This window comes from Pseudoliparis swirei, chromosome 14, assembly GCF_029220125.1.
Source record: "Pseudoliparis swirei isolate HS2019 ecotype Mariana Trench chromosome 14, NWPU_hadal_v1, whole genome shotgun sequence".
In the NCBI taxonomy this organism is placed as follows: Eukaryota; Metazoa; Chordata; class Actinopteri; order Perciformes; family Liparidae; genus Pseudoliparis; species Pseudoliparis swirei.
In genome coordinates, this window is record NC_079401.1 from 820,627 (window position 1) to 841,167 (window position 20,541).

Below are 20,541 nucleotides of genomic sequence, written 5' to 3' on the forward strand. Positions count from 1 at the left end.
CATGACCTCATCTCTGTGACATCACCCTCATGACCTCATCTCTGTGACATCGCCTCATGACCTCATCTCTGTGACATCGCCCTCATGACCTCATCTCTGGCATCAACCCTGCGACCTCATCTCTATGCCATCACCCTCATGACCTCATCTCTATGACATCACCCTCATGACCTCATCACCATGACAACGCCCTCATGACCTCATCTCTATGACATCACCTCATGACCTCATCTCTATGACATCGCCCTCATGACCTCATCTCTATGACATCGCCCTCATGACCTCATCTCTATGACATCACCCTCATGACCTCATCTCTGTGGCATCACCCTCGTGACCTCATCTCTATGACATCACCCTCATGACCTCATCTCTATGACATCGCCTCATGACCTCATCTCATGACATCACCTCATGACCTCATCTCTATGACATCACCCTCATGACCTCATCTCTATGACATCACCTCTCTATGACATCATCTCTATGACATCGCCCTCATGACCTCATCTCTATGACATCACCCTCATGACCTCATCTCTGTGACATCGCCCTCATGACCTCATCTCTCATGACATCACCCTCATGACCTCATCTGGAGACCCTCATGACCTCATCTCTCTCATGACATCACCTCATGACCTCATCTCTGGTGACATCGCCTCATGACCTCATCTCATGACATCACCCTCATGACCTCATCTCTGTGACATCACCCTCATGACCTCATCTCTATGGCATTGCCTCAGACCTCATCTCATGACATCACCCCATGACCTCATCTCTGCGACATCGCCTCATCTCTATGACACACCTCATGACCTCATCTCGCGACATCGCCTCAGACCTCATCTTGGCATCAGACCTCATCTCACCCTGCGACATCACCCTCATGACCTCATCTCTGTGACCGCCACCGCTCGCTCAGCCTCTGTACAGCGACCATGACCTTGGCGCTGGCTGCCGGAAGCGGTTCCTGACGTCGTCGTGGTACCAACCCACGGTCCCGATCTTCAGCACCCTGCAGAGTACACACAGTACCTCATGAGTACATGAGCTCCTGTGTACTAGGTAGTACACAGTAGCTCATGAGTACATGAGCTCCTGTGTACTAGGTAGTACACAGTACCTCATGAGTCCTGCCCCCCTCACCTGGTCATGTGGCAGGTGTCACACACCCAGCCGTGCTCCCTCTTGTCGCGGCTGCAGCTCTTGCAGGTGAACAGGTGGCAGTCCAGACACGAGCGCCTGCTGGTCAGCAGGAACCTGAAGGGCAGCAGGCAGCGGGCGCCCAGCTGCTTCCTGTCCTCCTGCTGGATCCTCGTCTTCAGGCCCCTGAGGGACCACAGACACAGGAAGTGGTGCCAGGATAGCAACAACAGGAAGTGGTGCCAGGATAGGCAACAACAGGACGTTGTCGCCATCGTTTCTGAGAATCAGGAGAACACGCCCAGAGGAAGTGGCGCACTCAGACTGGGGCAACAGGAGGCCTGTGTCTGAGTGCCCCGGCTGATGGGAGATGTAGTGTTCAGGAACACAGCGTCTCTGTTGCGCCGCCCGTGTGACCGAGTCGTGATCAACGCAGACTTTCACGCCACATTCTCCAGCCTCACGAGAACCACGAGGGACCAGAGACACCGGGTCCTCTACCGGAGCCCCAGAGGAGGTCTACATGGGGAGGTCTACATGGTGGAGGTCTACATGGAGGAGGTCTACATGGTGGAGGTCTACATGGAGGAGGTCTACATGGAGGTCTACATGGTGGAGGTCTACATGGTGGAGGTCTACATGGGGAGGTCTACATGGTGGAGGTCTACATGGGGAGGTCTACATGGAGGAGGTCTACATGGGGAGGTCTACATGGGGAGGTCTACATGGTGGAGGTCTACATGGAGGAGGTCTACATGGAGGTCTACATGGAGGAGGTCTACATGGTGGAGGTCTACATGGGGAGGTCTACATGGGGAGGTCTACATGGAGGTCTACATGGAGGAGGTCTACATGGGGAGGTCTACATGGAGGAGGTCTACATGGAGGAGGTCTACATGGGGAGGTCTACATGGGGAGGTCTACATGGAGGAGGTCTACATGGGGAGGTCTACATGGAGGAGGTCTACATGGGGAGGTCTACATGGGGAGGTCTACATGGAGGAGGTCTACATGGAGGAGGTCTACATGGGGAGGTCTACATGGGGAGGTCTACATGGAGGAGGTCTACATGGGAGGTCTACATGGAGGAGGTCTACATGGGGAGGTCTACATGGGGAGGTCTACATGGAGGAGGTCTACATGGAGGAGGTCTACATGGGGAGGTCTACATGGTGGAGGTCTACATGGAGGAGGTCTACATGGAGGAGGTCTACATGGAGGAGGTCTACATGGTGAGGTCTACATGGGGAGGTCTGGAGGAGGTCTACATGGGGAGGTCTACATGGGGAGGTCTACATGGAGGAGGTCTACATGGGAGGTCTACATGGGGAGGTCTACATGGAGGAGGTCTACATGGGGAGGTCTACATGGGGAGGTCTACATGGAGGTCTACATGGGGAGGTCTACATGGGGAGGTCTACATGGAGGAGGTCTACATGGAGGAGGTCTACATGGGGAGGTCTACATGGGGAGGTCTACATGGGGAGGTCTACATGGGGAGGTCTACATGGAGGAGGTCTACATGGAGGTCCTCCTGGAGGTCTACATGGGGAGGTCTACATGGAGGAGGTCTACATGGGGAGGTCTACATGGAGGAGGTCTACATGGTGGAGGTCTACATGGAGGAGGTCTACATGGGGAGGTCTACATGGGGAGGTCTACATGGGGAGGTCTACATGGAGGAGGTCTACATGGAGGAGGTCTACATGGGGAGGTCTACATGGAGGAGGTCTACATGGGGAGGTCTACATGGAGGAGGTCTACATGGAGGTCTACATGGTGGAGGTCTACATGGTGGAGGTCTACATGGGGAGGTCTACATGGAGGAGGTCTACATGGAGGTCTACATGGGGAGGTCTACATGGAGGAGGTCTACATGGGGAGGTCTACATGGAGGAGGTCTACATGGGGAGGTCTACATGGAGGAGGTCTACATGGGAGGTCTACATGGAGGAGGTCTACATGGAGGAGGTCTACATGGGGAGGAGGTCTACATGGAGGAGGTCTACATGGTGGAGGTCTACATGGGAGGTCTACATGGTGGAGGTCTACATGGGAGGTCTACATGGAGGAGGTCTACATGGTGGAGGTCTACATGGAGGAGGTCTACATGGAGGAGGTCTACATGGGGGAGGTCTACATGGAGGAGGTCTACATGGGGAGGTCTACATGGGGAGGTCTACATGGAGGAGGTCTACATGGGGAGGTCTACATGGGGAGGTCTACATGGTGGAGGTCTACATGGTGGAGGTCTACATGGAGGAGGTCTACATGGTGGAGGTCTACATGGGGAGGTCTACATGGTGGAGGTCTACATGGTGGAGGTCTACATGGAGGTCTACATGGAGGAGGTCTACATGGGGAGGTCTACATGGAGGAGGTCTACATGGTGGAGGTCTACATGGGGAGGTCTACATGGTGGAGGTCTACATGGAGGAGGTCTACATGGGGAGGTCTACATGGGGAGGTCTACATGGAGGAGGTCTACATGGGGAGGTCTACATGGAGGAGGTCTACATGGAGGAGGTCTACATGGAGGAGGTCTACATGGTGGAGGTCTACATGGGGAGGTCTACATGGGGAGGTCTACATGGGGAGGTCTACATGGAGGAGGTCTACATGGGGAGGTCTACATGGAGGAGGTCTACATGGTGGAGGTCTACATGGGGAGGTCTACATGGAGGAGGTCTACATGGAGGAGGTCTACATGGGGAGGTCTACATGGGGAGGTCTACATGGGAGGTCTACATGGGGAGGTCTACATGGGGAGGTCTACATGGAGGAGGTCTACATGGGGAGGTCTACATGGGGAGGTCTACATGGTGGAGGTCTACATGGTGGAGGTCTACATGGAGGAGGTCTACATGGACATGGGGAGGTCTACATGGAGGAGGTCTACATGGAGGAGGTCTACATGGGGAGGTCTACATGGGGAGGTCTACATGGAGGAGGTCTACATGGAGGAGGTCTACATGGTGGAGGTCTACATGGGGAGGTCTACATGGAGGAGGTCTACATGGGGAGGTCTACATGGGGAGGTCTACATGGAGGAGGTCTACATGGTGGAGGTCTACATGGGAGGTCTACATGGAGGAGGTCTACATGGGGAGGTCTACATGGAGGAGGTCTACATGGGGAGGTCTACATGGAGGAGGTCTACATGGAGGAGGTCTACATGGGGGAGGTCTACATGGGGAGGTCTACATGGAGGAGGTCTACATGGAGGAGGTCTACATGGGGAGGTCTACATGGGGAGGTCTACATGGAGGAGGTCTACATGGGGAGGTCTACATGGAGGAGGTCTACATGGAGGAGGTCTACATGGAGGAGGTCTACATGGAGGTCTACATGGTGGAGGTCTACATGGAGGAGGTCTACATGGAGGTCTACATGGGGAGGTCTACATGGAGGAGGTCTACATGGAGGAGGTCTACATGGTGAGGTCTACATGGTGGAGGTCTACATGGGAGGTCTACATGGGAGGTCTACATGGGGAGGTCTACATGGAGGAGGTCTACATGGAGGAGGTCTACATGGGGAGGTCTACATGGAGGAGGTCTACATGGTGGAGGTCTACATGGGGAGGTCTACATGGGGAGGTCTACATGGAGGAGGTCTACATGGAGGAGGTCTACATGGGGAGGTCTACATGGTGGAGGTCTACATGGAGGTCTACATGGAGGTCTACATGGAGGAGGTCTACATGGGGAGGTCTACATGGAGGTCTACATGGAGGAGGTCTACATGGAGGAGGTCTACATGGGGAGGCTCACATGGGGGAGGTCTACATGGAGGAGGTCTACATGGTGAGGTCTACGTGGAGGAGGTCATGGGGAGGTCTACATGGAGGAGGTCTACATGGAGGAGGTCTACATGGGGAGGTCTACATGGGGAGGTCTACATGGTGGAGGTCTACATGGGAGGTCTACATGGGAGGTCTACATGGGGAGGTCTACATGGAGGAGGTCTACATTGGGAGGTCTACATGGAGGAGGTCTACATGGGAGGTCTACATGGAGGAGGTCTACATGGAGGAGGTCTACATGGGAGGTCTACATGGAGGAGGTCTACATGGGGAGGTCTACATGGAGGAGGTCTACATGGAGGGTCTACATGGGAGGTCTACATGGAGGAGGTCTATATGGTGGAGGTCTACATGGTGGAGGTCTACATGGAGAGGTCTACATGGGGAGGTCTACATGGGGAGGTCTACATGGTGGAGGTCTACATGGAGAGGTCTACATGGGGAGGTCTACATGGAGGAGGTCTACATGGGGAGGTCTACATGGGGAGGTCTACATGGAGGAGGTCTACATGGGGAGGTCTACATGGGGAGGTCTACATGGAGGAGGTCTACATGGAGGTCTACATGGGGAGGTCTACATGGTGGAGGTCTACATGGAGGAGGTCTACATGGAGGAGGTCTACATGGGGAGGTCTACATGGAGGTCTACATGGAGGAGGTCTACATGGAGGAGGTCTACATGGTGAGGTCTACATGGAGGAGGTCTACATGGGGAGGTCTACATGGGGAGGTCTACATGGAGGAGGTCTACATGGTGGAGGTCTACATGGAGGAGGTCTACATGGAGGAGGTCTACATGGAGGAGGTCTACATGGAGGAGGTCTACATGGAGGAGGTCTACATGGAGGAGGTCTACATGGGGAGGTCTACATGGTGGAGGTCTACACGGTGGAGGTCTACATGGAGGTCTACATGGAGGAGGTCTACATGGGGAGGTCTACATGGGGAGGTCTACATGGGGAGGTCTACATGGGGAGGTCTACATGGGGAGGTCTACATGGAGGAGGTCTACATGGTGGAGGTCTACATGGGGAGGTCTACATGGTGGAGGTCTACATGGAGGTCTACATGGGGAGGTCTACATGGAGGAGGTCTACATGGGAGGTCTACATGGGGAGGTCTACATGGAGGAGGTCTACATGGGAGGTCTACATGGGGAGGTCTACATGGAGGAGGTCTACATGGAGGAGGTCTACATGGTGGAGGTCTACATGGAGGTCTACATGGAGGAGGTCTACATGGGGAGGTCTACATGGAGGAGGTCTACATGGAGGAGGTCTACATGGGAGGTCTACATGGGAGGTCTACATGGAGGTCTACACAGGGAGGTCTACATGGTGGAGGTCTACATGGGGAGGTCTACATGGAGGAGGTCTACATGGAGGAGGTCTACATGGGGAGGTCTACATGGTGGAGGTCTACATGGAGGTCTACATGGAGGAGGTCTACATGGGGAGGTCTACATGGTGGAGGTCTACATGGGGAGGTCTACATGGTGGAGGTCTACATGGAGGAGGTCTACATGGAGGAGGTCTACATGGGGAGGTCTACATGGGGAGGTCTACATGGAGGAGGTCTACATGGAGGAGGTCTACATGGGGAGGTCTACATGGAGGAGGTCTACATGGAGGAGGTCTACATGGAGGAGGTCTACATGGTGGAGGTCTACATGGAGGAGGTCTACATGGGAGGTCTACATGGGGAGGTCTACATGGAGGTCTACATGGAGGAGGTCTACATGGAGGAGGTCTACATGGAGGAGGTCTACATGGTGGAGGTCTACATGGGGAGGTCTACATGGAGGAGGTCTACATGGTGGAGGTCTACATGGAGGAGGTCTACATGGTGGAGGTCTACATGGAGGAGGTCTACATGGGGAGGTCTACATGGAGGTCTACATGGAGGAGGTCTACATGGAGGAGGTCTACATGGGGAGGTCTACATGGAGGAGGTCTACATGGTGGAGGTCTACATGGAGGAGGTCTACATGGTGGAGGTCTACATGGAGGAGGTCTACATGGAGGAGGTCTACATGGAGGTCTACATGGAGGTCTACATGGGGAGGTCTACATGGGGAGGTCTACATGGAGGAGGTCTACATGGGGAGGTCTACATGGAGGAGGTCTACATGGAGGAGGTCTACATGGGAGGTCTACATGGGGAGGTCTACATGGAGGAGGTCTACATGGGGAGGTCTACATGGGGAGGTCTACATGGAGGAGGTCTACATGGGGAGGTCTACATGGTGGAGGTCTACATGGGGAGGTCTACATGGAGGAGGTCTACATGGAGGAGGTCTACATGGGGAGGTCTACATGGAGGAGGTCTACATGGTGGAGGTCTACATGGAGGAGGTCTACATGGTGGAGGTCTACACGGTGGAGGTCTACACGGTGGAGGTCTACATGGAGGTCTACATGGAGGAGGTCTACATGGGGAGGTCTACATGGGGAGGTCTACATGGAGGAGGTCTACATGGGGAGGTCTACATGGAGGTCTACATGGAGGAGGTCTACATGGGGAGGTCTACATGGAGGTCTACATGGGGAGGTCTACATGGAGGAGGTCTACATGGGGAGGTCTGGGAGGTCTACATGGAGGAGGTCTACATGGGGAGGTCTACATGGAGGAGGTCTACATGGGGAGGTCTACATGGGGAGGTCTACATGGAGGAGGTCTACATGGGGAGGTCTACATGGGGAGGTCTACATGGAGGAGGTCTACATGGGGAGGTCTACATGGGGAGGTCTACATGGAGGAGGTCTACATGGGGAGGTCTACATGATGGAGGTCTACATGGAGGTCTACATGGTGGAGGTCTACATGGTGGAGGTCTACATGGTGGAGGTCTACATGGAGGAGGTCTACATGGGGAGGTCTACATGGGGAGGTATACATGGAGGAGGTCTACATGGGGGAGGTCTACATGGGGAGGTCTACATGGAGGAGGTCTACATGGGGAGGTCTACATGGAGGAGGTCTACATGGAGGAGGTCTACATGGTGGAGGTCGACATGGTGGAGGTCTACATGGTGGAGGTCTACATGGGGAGGTTTACATGGAGGAGGTCTACATGGTGGAGGTCTACATGGGGAGGTCTACATGGAGGAGGTCTACATGGAGGAGGTCTACATGGGGAGGTCTACATGGAGGAGGTCTACATGGGGAGGTCTACATGGGGAGGTCTACATGGAGGAGGTCTACATGGAGGAGGTCTACATGGGGAGGTCTACATGGGGAGGTCTACATGGAGGAGGTCTACATGGAGGAGGTCTACATGGGGAGGTCTACATGGAGGAGGTCTACATGGAGGAGGTCTACATGGGGAGGTCTACATGGAGGAGGTCTACATGGGGAGGTCTACATGGAGGAGGTCTACATGGAGGAGGTCTACATGGTGGAGGTCTACACGGGGAGGTCTACACGGTGGAGGTCTACACGGTGGAGGTCTACATGGAGGTCTACATGGAGGAGGTCTACATGGAGGAGGTCTACATGGGGAGGTCTACATGGAGGAGGTCTACATGGGGAGGTCTACATGGAGGAGGTCTACATGGGGAGGTCTACATGGGGAGGTCTACATGGAGGAGGTCTACATGGAGGAGGTCTACATGGGGAGGTCTACATGGGGAGGTCTACATGGGGAGGTCTACATGGAGGAGGTCTACATGGGGAGGTCTACATGGAGGAGGTCTACATGGTGGAGGTCTACATGGGGAGGTCTACATGGAGGAGGTCTACATGGAGGAGGTCTACATGGTGGAGGTCTACATGGAGGTCTACATGGAGGAGGTCTACATGGAGGAGGTCTACATGGGGAGGTCTACATGGAGGAGGTCTACATGGTGGAGGTCTACATGGAGGAGGTCTACATGGAGGAGGTCTACATGGGGAGGTCTACATGGAGGAGGTCTACATGGGGAGGTCTACATGGGGAGGTCTACATGGAGGAGGTCTACATGGTGGAGGTCTACATGGAGGAGGTCTACATGGAGGAGGTCTACATGGTGGAGGTCTACATGGTGGAGGTCTACATGGGAGGTCTACATGGGGAGGTCTACATGGGGAGGTATACATGGAGGAGGTCTACATGGAGGAGGTCTACATGGGGGAGGTCTACATGGAGGTCTACATGGAGGAGGTCTACATGGGGAGGTCTACATGGGGAGGTCTACATGGAGGAGGTCTACATGGGGAGGTCTACATGGAGGAGGTCTACATGGGGGAGGTCTACATGGAGGAGGTCTACATGGAGGAGGTCTACATGGAGGAGGTCTACATGGGGAGGTCTACATGGAGGAGGTCTACATGGTGGAGGTCTACATGGAGGTCTACATGGGGAGGTCTACATGGGGAGGTCTACATGGAGGAGGTCTACATGGAGGAGGTCTACATGGGGAGGTCTACATGGAGGAGGTCTACATGGGGAGGTCTACATGGGGAGGTCTACATGGGGAGGTCTACATGGAGGAGGTCTACATGGAGGAGGTCTACATGGGGAGGTCTACATGGAGGAGGTCTACATGGAGGAGGTCTACATGGAGGAGGTCTACATGGGGAGGTCTACATGGAGGAGGTCTACATGGGGAGGTCTACATGGAGGAGGTCTACATGGGGAGGTCTACATGGGGAGGTCTACATGGAGGAGGTCTACATGGGGAGGTCTACATGGAGGAGGTCTACATGGAGGAGGTCTACATGGGGAGGTCTACATGGTGGAGGTCTACATGGGGAGGTCTACATGGAGGAGGTCTACATGGAGGAGGTCTACATGGTGGAGGTCTACATGGGGAGGTCTACATGGTGGAGGTCTACATGGAGGAGGTCTACATGGAGGAGGTCTACATGGTGGAGGTCTACATGGGGAGGTCTACATGGTGGAGGTCTACATGGTGGAGGTCTACATGGAGGAGGTCTACATGGAGGAGGTCTACATGGAGGAGGTCTACATGGTGAGGTCTACATGGGGAGGTCTACATGGAGGAGGTCTACATGGAGGAGGTCTACATGGGGAGGTCTACATGGAGGAGGTCTACATGGAGGAGGTCTACATGGGGAGGTCTACATGGGGAGGTCTACATGGAGGAGGTCTACATGGAGGAGGTCTACATGGGGAGGTCTACATGGAGGAGGTCTACATGGTGGAGGTCTACATGGAGGAGGTCTACATGGAGGAGGTCTACATGGGGAGGTCTACATGGGGAGGTCTACATGGAGGTCTACATGGAGGAGGTCTACATGGAGGAGGTCTACATGGTGAGGTCTACATGGAGGAGGTCTACATGGAGGAGGTCTACATGGTGGAGGTCTACATGGAGGAGGTCTACATGGGGAGGTCTACATGGAGGAGGTCTACATGGGGAGGTCTACATGGAGGAGGTCTACATGGAGGAGGTCTACATGGGGAGGTCTACATGGAGGTCTACATGGGGAGGTCTACATGGGGAGGTCTACATGGTGGAGGTCTACATGGAGGAGGTCTACATGGAGAGGTCTACATGGGGAGGTCTACATGGAGGAGGTCATGGGAGGTCTACATGGAGGAGGTCTACATGGGAGGTCTACATGGAGGAGGTCTACATGGGGAGGTCTACATGGGGAGGTCTACATGGAGGAGGTCTACATGGTGAGGTCTACATGGTGGAGGTCTACATGGGAGGTCTACATGGGGAGGTCTACATGGAGGAGGTCTACATGGAGGTCTACATGGTGGAGGTCTACATGGAGGAGGAGGTCTACATGGGGAGGTCTACATGGAGGAGGTCTACATGGAGGAGGTCTACATGGAGGAGGTCTACATGGGGAGGTCTACATGGAGGAGGTCTACACGGTGGAGGTCTACATGGAGGTCTACATGGAGGAGGTCTACATGGGGAGGTCTACATGGAGGAGGTCTACATGGAGGAGGTCTACATGGTGGAGGTCTACATGGGGAGGTCTACATGGGGAGGTCTACATGGAGGAGGTCTACATGGAGGAGGTCTACATGGGGAGGTCTACATGGAGGTCTACATGGGGAGGTCTACATGGAGGAGGTCTACATGGGGAGGTCTACATGGAGGAGGTCTACATGGGAGGTCTACATGGAGGAGGTCTACATGGAGGTCTACATGGTGGAGGTCTACATGGAGGAGGTCTACATGGGGAGGTCTACATGGAGGAGGTCTACATGGAGGTCTACATGGGGAGGTCTACATGGAGGAGGTCTACATGGGGGAGGTCTACATGGGGAGGTCTACATGGGGAGGTCTACATGGAGGAGGTCTACATGGAGGAGGTCTACATGGGGAGGTCTACATGGTGGAGGTCTACATGGAGGAGGTCTACATGGAGGAGGTCTACATGGAGGAGGTCTACATGGGGAGGTCTACATGGTGAGGTCTACATGGTGGAGGTCTACATGGGGAGGTCTACATGGGGAGGTCTACATGGAGGAGGTCTACATGGAGGAGGTCTACATGGTGGAGGTCTACATGGAGGTCTACATGGAGGAGGTCTACATGGAGGAGGTCTACATGGGGAGGTCTACATGGAGGAGGTCTACATGGAGGAGGTCTACATGGTGAGGTCTACATGGTGGAGGTCTACATGGGAGGTCTACATGGGGAGGTCTACATGGAGGAGGTCTACATGGAGGAGGTCTACATGGGGAGGTCTACATGGGGAGGTCTACATGGAGGAGGTCTACATGGGGAGGTCTACATGGAGGTCTACATGGAGGAGGTCTACATGGGGAGGTCTACATGGAGGTCTACATGGGGAGGTCTACATGGAGGAGGTCTACATGGGGAGGTCTACATGGAGGAGGTCTACATGGGGAGGTCTACATGGAGGAGGTCTACATGGGGAGGTCTACATGGAGGTCTACATGGAGGAGGTCTACATGGAGGAGGTCTACATGGGGAGGTCTACATGGAGGAGGTCTACATGGAGGAGGTCTACATGGAGGAGGTCTACATGGGGAGGTCTACATGGTGGAGGAGGTCTACATGGTGGAGGTCTACATGGGAGGTCTACATGGGGAGGTCTACATGGAGGAGGTCTACATGGTGGAGGTCTACATGGAGGAGGTCTACATGGTGGAGGTCTACATGGGGAGGTCTACATGGAGGAGGTCTACATGGGGAGGTCTACATGGAGGAGGTCTACATGGAGGAGGTCTACATGGGGAGGTCTACATGGAGGAGGTCTACATGGGGAGGTCTACATGGAGGAGGTCTACATGGTGGAGGTCTACATGGAGGAGGTCTACATGGAGGAGGTCTACATGGAGGAGGTCTACATGGTGGAGGTCTACATGGGAGGTCTACATGGAGGAGGTCTACATGGAGGAGGTCTACATGGGGAGGTCTACATGGAGGTCTACATGGAGGAGGTCTACATGGAGGAGGTCTACATGGGGAGGTCTACATGGTGGAGGTCTACATGGGGAGGTCTACATGGGGAGGTCTACATGGAGGAGGTCTACATGGAGGAGGTCTACATGGAGGAGGTCTACATGGTGGAGGTCTACATGGGGAGGTCTACATGGAGGAGGTCTACATGGGGAGGTCTACATGGAGGAGGTCTACATGGAGGAGGTCTACATGGGGAGGTCTACATGGAGGAGGTCTACATGGAGGAGGTCTACATGGGGAGGAGGTCTACATGGAGGAGGTCTACATGGTGGAGGTCTACATGGGAGGTCTACATGGGAGGTCTACATGGGAGGTCTACATGGGGAGGTCTACATGGAGGAGGTCTACATGGAGGTCTACATGGAGGAGGTCTACATGGAGGAGGTCTACATGGGGAGGTCTACATGGAGGAGGTCTACATGGAGGAGGTCTACATGGGGAGGTCTACATGGAGGAGGTCTACATGGGGAGGTCTACATGGAGGTCTACATGGAGGAGGTCTACATGGAGGAGGTCTACATGGGGAGGTCTACATGGTGGAGGTCTACATGGAGGAGGTCTACATGGTGGAGGTCTACATGGGGAGGTCTACATGGTGGAGGTCTACATGGAGGAGGTCTACATGGGGAGGTCTACATGGGGAGGTCTACATGGAGGAGGTCTACATGGAGGAGGTCTACATGGGGGAGGTCTACATGGAGGAGGTCTACATGGGGGAGGTCTACATGGAGGAGGTCTACATGGGGAGGTCTACATGGAGGAGGTCTACATGGAGGAGGTCTACATGGAGGAGGTCTACATGGAGGAGGTCTACATGGTGGAGGTCTACATGGAGGAGGTCTACATGGAGGAGGTCTACATGGAGGAGGTCTACATGGAGGAGGTCTACATGGGGAGGTCTACATGGACATGGAGGAGGTCTACATGGGGAGGTCTACATGGAGGTCTACATGGAGGAGGTCTACATGGAGGAGGTCTACATGGAGGTCTACATGGAGGTCTACATGGAGGAGGTCTACATGGGGAGGTCTACATGGAGGAGGTCTACATGGAGGAGGTCTACATGGTGGAGGTCTACATGGAGGAGGTCTACATGGAGGAGGTCTACATGGAGGAGGTCTACATGGGGAGGTCTACATGGGGAGGTCTACATGGAGGAGGTCTACATGGAGGAGGTCTACATGGAGGTCTACATGGAGGAGGTCTACATGGAGGAGGTCTACATGGGGAGGTCTACATGGAGGAGGTCTACATGGAGGAGGTCTACATGGTGGAGGTCTACATGGGGAGGTCTACATGGAGGAGGTCTACATGGGGGAGGTCTACATGGGGAGGTCTACATGGGAGGTCCAGGAGGTCTACATGGAGGAGGTCTACATGGAGGAGGTCTACATGGAGGAGGTCTACATGGGGGAGGTCTACATGGAGGTCTACATGGGGAGGTCTACATGGAGGAGGTCTACATGGAGGAGGTCTACATGGGGAGGTCTACATGGAGGAGGTCTACATGGAGGAGGTCTACATGGAGGAGGTCTACATGGAGGAGGTCTACATGGGGAGGTCTACATGGAGGAGGTCTACATGGGGAGGTCTACATGGGGAGGTCTACATGGAGGAGGTCTACATGGGGAGGTCTACATGGTGGAGGTCTACATGGAGGAGGTCTACATGGGGAGGTCTACATGGGGAGGTCTACATGGTGGAGGTCTACATGGAGGAGGTCTACATGGAGGAGGTCTACATGGGGAGGTCTACATGGGGAGGTCTACATGGAGGAGGTCTACATGGTGAGGTCTACATGGTGGAGGTCTACATGGGAGGTCTACATGGGAGGTCTACATGGGGAGGTCTACATGGAGGAGGTCTACATGGAGGTCTACATGGGGAGGTCTACATGGGGAGGTCTACATGGGGAGGTCTACATGGAGGAGGTCTACATGGAGGAGGTCTACATGGAGGAGGTCTACATGGGGAGGTCTACATGGAGGAGGTCTACATGGAGGAGGTCTACATGGAGGAGGTCTACATGGAGGTCTACATGGAGGAGGTCTACATGGTGGAGGTCTACATGGGGAGGTCTACATGGGAGGTCTACATGGGAGGTCTACATGGAGGAGGTCTACATGGGAGGTCTACATGGAGGAGGTCTACATGGGGAGGTCTACATGGGGAGGTCTACATGGAGGAGGTCTACATGGAGGAGGTCTACATGGGGAGGTCTACATGGGGAGGTCTACATGGAGGAGGTCTACATGGAGGAGGTCTACATGGGAGGTCTACATGGAGGAGGTCTACATGGAGGAGGTCTACATGGGGAGGTCTACATGGAGGAGGTCTACATGGGGAGGTCTACATGGAGGTCTACATGGGGAGGTCTACATGGGGAGGTCTACATGGGGAGGTCTACATGGGGAGGTCTACATGGAGGAGGTCTACATGGAGGAGGTCTACATGGGAGGTCTACATGGAGGAGGTCTACATGGAGGAGGTCTACATGGGGAGGTCTACATGGAGGAGGTCTACATGGAGGAGGTCTACATGGTGGAGGTCTACATGGGGAGGTCTACATGGTGGAGGTCTACATGGAGGAGGTCTACATGGGGAGGTCTACATGGAGGAGGTCTACATGGGGGAGGTCTACATGGGGAGGTCTACATGGAGGAGGTCTACATGGGGAGGTCTACATGGAGGAGGTCTACATGGTGGAGGTCTACATGGGGAGGTCTACATGGAGGAGGTCTACATGGGGAGGTCTACATGGGGAGGTCTACATGGGGAGGTCTACATGGAGGAGGTCTACATGGGGAGGTCTACATGGGGAGGTCTACATGGAGGAGGTCTACATGGTGGAGGTCTACATGGAGGAGGTCTACATGGAGGAGGTCTACATGGAGGAGGTCTACATGGAGGAGGTCTACATGGTGGAGGTCTACATGGGGAGGTCTACATGGAGGAGGTCTACATGGAGGAGGTCTACATGGTGGAGGTCTACATGGGGAGGTCTACATGGTGGAGGTCTACATGGAGGAGGTCTACATGGGGAGGTCTACATGGGGAGGTCTACATGGAGGAGGTCTACATGGGGAGGTCTACATGGAGGAGGTCTACATGGAGGAGGTCTACATGGAGGAGGTCTACATGGGGAGGTCTACATGGGGAGGTCTACATGGAGGTCTACATGGAGGAGGTCTACATGGAGGAGGTCTACATGGTGAGGTCTACATGGTGGAGGTCTACATGGTGGAGGTCTACATGGGAGGTCTACATGGGGAGGTCTACATGGAGGTCTACATGGTGGAGGTCTACATGGGGAGGTCTACATGGAGGAGGTCTACATGGAGGAGGTCTACATGGGGAGGTCTACATGGTGGAGGTCTACATGGGGAGGTCTACATGGAGGAGGTCTACATGGACATGGGAGGTCTACATGGAGGAGGTCTACATGGAGGAGGTCTACATGGAGGAGGTCTACATGGTGGAGGTCTACATGGGGAGGTCTACATGGAGGAGGTCTACATGGAGGAGGTCTACATGGGGAGGTCTACATGGAGGTCTACATGGTGGAGGTCTACATGGGGAGGTCTACATGGTGGAGGTCTACATGGGGAGGTTTACATGGAGGAGGTCTACATGGTGGAGGTCTACATGGAGGAGGTCTACATGGTGGAGGTCTACATGGAGGAGGTCTACATGGGGAGGTCTACATGGGGAGGTATACATGGAGGAGGTCTACATGGAGGAGGTCTACATGGGGGAGGTCTACATGGAGGAGGTCTACATGGAGGAGGTCTACATGGTGAGGTCTACATGGAGGAGGTCTACATGGGGAGATCTACATGGGGGAGGTCTACATGGAGGTCTACATGGGAGGTCTACATGGGAGGCTACATGGTGGAGGTCTACATGGAGGAGGTCTACATGGAGGAGGTCTACATGGGGAGGTCTACATGGGGAGGTCTACATGGAGGAGGTCTACATGGAGGAGGTCTACATGGGGAGGTCTACATGGAGGAGGTCTACATGGTGGAGGTCTACATGGGGAGGTCTACATGGAGGAGGTCTACATGGAGGAGGTCTACATGGGGAGGTCTACATGGAGGAGGTCTACATGGTGGAGGTCTACATGGAGGAGGTCTACATGGGGAGGTCTACATGGAGGAGGTCTACATGGAGGTCTACATGGTGGAGGTCTACATGGGGAGGTCTACATGGAGGAGGTCTACATGGGGAGGTCTACATGGAGGAGGTCTACATGGAGGAGGTCTACATGGGGGAGGTCTACATGGGGAGGTCTACATGGAGGAGGTCTACATGGGGAGGTCTACATGGAGGAGGTCTACATGGGGAGGTCTACATGGGGAGGCTCATGGAGGAGGTCTACATGGAGGTCCTCCTGGAGGTCTACATGGAGGAGGTCTACATGGAGGTCTACATGGTGGAGGTCTACATGGAGGAGGTCTACATGGAGGAGGTCTACATGGGAGGTCTACATGGTGGAGGTCTACATGGAGGAGGTCTACATGGGGAGGTCTACATGGAGGAGGTCTACATGGGGAGGTCTACATGGAGGAGGTCTACATGGAGGAGGTCTACATGGGGAGGTCTACATGGAGGAGGTCTACATGGGGAGGTCTACATGGAGGAGGTCTACATGGAGGAGGTCTACATGGGGAGGTCTACATGGGAGGTCTACATGGAGGAGGTCTACATGGAGGAGGTCTACATGGTGGAGGTCTACATGGAGGAGGTCTACATGGGGGAGGTCTACATGGAGGAGGTCTACATGGGGAGGTCTACATGGTGGAGGTCTACATGGAGGTCTACATGGAGGAGGTCTACATGGGGAGGTCTACATGGGGAGGTCTACATGGAGGAGGTCTACATGGAGGAGGTCTACATGGGGAGGTCTACATGGGGAGGTCTACATGGAGGTCTACATGGGGAGGTCTACATGGAGGAGGTCTACATGGGGAGGTCTACATGGAGGAGGTCTACATGGTGGAGGTCTACATGGGGAGGTCTACATGGAGGAGGTCTACATGGAGGAGGTCTACATGGGGGAGGTCTACATGGAGGAGGTCTACATGGAGGAGGTCTACATGGGGAGGTCTACATGGGGAGGTCTACATGGAGGAGGTCTACATGGGGAGGTCTACATGGAGGAGGTCTACATGGAGGAGGTCTACATGGTGGAGGTCTACATGGAGGAGGTCTACATGGGGAGGTCTACATGGGGAGGTCTACATGGAGGAGGTCTACATGGAGGAGGTCTACATGGGGAGGTCTACATGGAGGAGGTCTACATGGGGAGGTCTACATGGAGGAGGTCTACATGGAGGTCTACATGGGGAGGTCTACATGGAGGAGGTCTACATGGTGGAGGTCTACATGGAGGAGGTCTACATGGAGGATGTCTACATGGGGAGATCTACATGGAGGAGGTCTACATGGGGAGGTCTACATGGGGAGGTCTACATGGAGGAGGTCTACATGGGGAGGGAGGTCTACATGGGGAGGTCTACATGGAGGAGGTCTACATGGGGAGGTCTACATGGGGAGGTCTACATGGAGGAGGTCTACATGGAGGAGGTCTACATGGAGGAGGTCTACATGGAGGTCTACATGGAGGTCTACATGGAGGAGGTCTACATGGTGAGGTCTACATGGGGAGGTCTACATGGAGGAGGTCTACATGGAGGAGGTCTACATGGGAGGTCTACATGGGGAGGTCTACATGGAGGAGGTCTACATGGAGGTCTACATGGGGAGGTCTACATGGAGGAGGTCTACATGGTGGAGGTCTACATGGGGAGGTCTACATGGTGGAGGTCTACATGGAGAGGTCTACATGGGGAGGTCTACATGGTGGAGGTCTACATGGAGGAGGTCTACATGGAGGAGGTCTACATGGAGGTCTACATGGGGAGGTCTACATGGAGGAGGTCTACATGGAGGAGGTCTACATGGGGGAGGTCTACATGGAGGTCTACATGGAGGAGGTCTACATGGGGAGGTCTACATGGGGAGGTCTACATGGAGGAGGTCTACATGGGGAGGTCTACATGGAGGAGGTCTACATGGAGGAGGTCTACATGGGGAGGTCTACATGGAGGAGGTCTACATGGAGGAGGTCTACATGGTGGAGGTCTACATGGAGGAGGTCTACATGGAGGAGGTCTACATGGAGGAGGTCTACATGGGGAGGTCTACATGGGGAGGTCTACATGGAGGAGGTCTACATGGTGGAGGTCTACATGGAGGAGGTCTACATGGAGGAGGTCTACATGGAGGAGGTCTACATGGGGAGGTCTACATGGAGGAGGTCTACATGGGAGGTCTACATGGGAGGTCTACATGGAGGAGGTCTACATGGGGAGGTCTACATGGGGAGGTCTACATGGAGGAGGTCTACATGGGGAGGTCTACATGGAGGAGGTCTACATGGTGGAGGTCTACATGGGGAGGTCTACATGGAGGAGGTCTACATGGAGGTCTACATGGAGGAGGTCTACATGGAGGAGGTCTACATGGGGAGGTCTACATGGAGGAGGTCTACATGGTGGAGGTCTACATGGGGAGGTCTACATGGAGGAGGTCTACATGGTGGAGGTCTACATGGAGGAGGTCTACATGGAGGAGGTCTACATGGGGAGGTCTACATGGAGGAGGTCTACATGGAGGAGGTCTACATGGAGGAGGTCTACATGGGAGGTCTACATGGAGGAGGTCTACATGGGAGGTCTACATGGAGGAGGTCTACATGGAGGAGGTCTACATGGGGAGGTCTACATGGAGGAGGTCTACATGGTGGAGATCTACATGGGGAGGTCTACATGGTGGAGGTCTACATGGGGAGGTCTACATGGGAGGTCTACATGGGGAGGTCTACATGGGGAGGTATACATGGAGGAGGTCTACATGGAGGAGGTCTACATGGGGAGGTCATGGAGGAGGTCTACATGGAGGAGGTCTACATGGGGAGGTCTACATGGAGGAGGTCTACATGGAGGAGGTCTACATGGGGAGGTCTACATGGAGGAGGTCTACATGGGAGGTCTACATGGGGAGGTCTACATGGAGGAGGTCTACATGGAGGAGGTCTACATGGTGAGGTCTACATGGGGAGGTCTACATGGAGGAGGTCTACATGGGGGAGGTCTACATGGAGGAGGTCTACATGGGGAGGTCTACATGGAGGAGGTCTACATGGAGGAGGTCTACATGGGGAGGTCTACATGGAGGAGGTCTACATGGAGGAGGTCTACATGGGGAGGTCTACATGGAGGAGGTCTACATGGAGGAGGTCTACATGGGGAGGTCTACATGGGGAGGTCTACATGATGGAGGTCTACATGGGAGGTCTACATGGAGGAGGTCTACATGGGAGGCTCATGGTGAGGTCTACATGGTGGAGGTCTACATGGGAGGTCTACATGGGGAGGTCTACATGGTGGAGGTCTACATGGAGGTCTACATGGAGGAGGTCTACATGGGGAGGTCTACATGGAGGAGGTCTACATGGAGGAGGTCTACATGGGGAGGTCTACATGGAGGAGGTCTACATGGAGGAGGTCTACATGGGGGAGGTCTACATGGGGAGGTCTACATGGAGGAGGTCTACATGGAGGAGGTCTACATGGAGGAGGTCTACATGGTGGAGGTCGACATGGTGGAGGTCTACATGGTGGAGGTCTACATGGGGAGGTCTACATGGAGGAGGTCTACATGGGGGAGGTCTACATGGAGGAGGTCTACATGGGGAGGTATACATGGGGAGGTCTACATGGAGGAGGTCTACATGGAGGTCTACATGGTGAGGTCTACATGGAGGAGGTCTACATGGGGAGGTCTACATGGAGGAGGTCTACATGGGGAGGTCTACATGGAGGAGGTCTACATGGGGAGGTCTACATGGAGGAGGTCTACATGGAGGAGGTCTACATGGGGAGGTCTACATGGGGAGGTCTACATGGTGGAGGTCTACATGGTGGAGGTCTACACAGGGAGGTCTACATGGAGGTCTACATGGAGGTCTACATGGAGGAGGTCTACATGGAGGAGGTCTACATGGGGAGGTCTACATGGAGGAGGTCTACATGGAGGAGGTCTACATGGGGAGGTCTACATGGTGGAGGTCTACATGGAGGAGGTCTACATGGACATGGGGAGGTCTACATGGGGAGGTCTACA

The 20,541-nt window shown here is 54.5% G+C and overlaps 1 protein-coding gene across 1 annotated transcript in view; it reads right to left on the reverse strand.

Annotated features, from left to right (window-relative positions):
* Positions 1-924: 924 nt before the first annotated feature.
* LOC130204780 (melanophilin-like) overlaps positions 925-20,541 on the reverse strand; it is a 48,159-nt gene continuing 28,542 nt past the window's right edge. The window contains exons 3-4 of the mRNA XM_056431749.1: positions 1,153-1,335; positions 925-1,021 (exon numbers count right to left, since the gene is read on the reverse strand). Of these exons, the coding sequence (XP_056287724.1) occupies positions 925-1,021; positions 1,153-1,335 (280 nt within the window). The remainder of the gene's footprint in view (positions 1,022-1,152; positions 1,336-20,541) is intronic.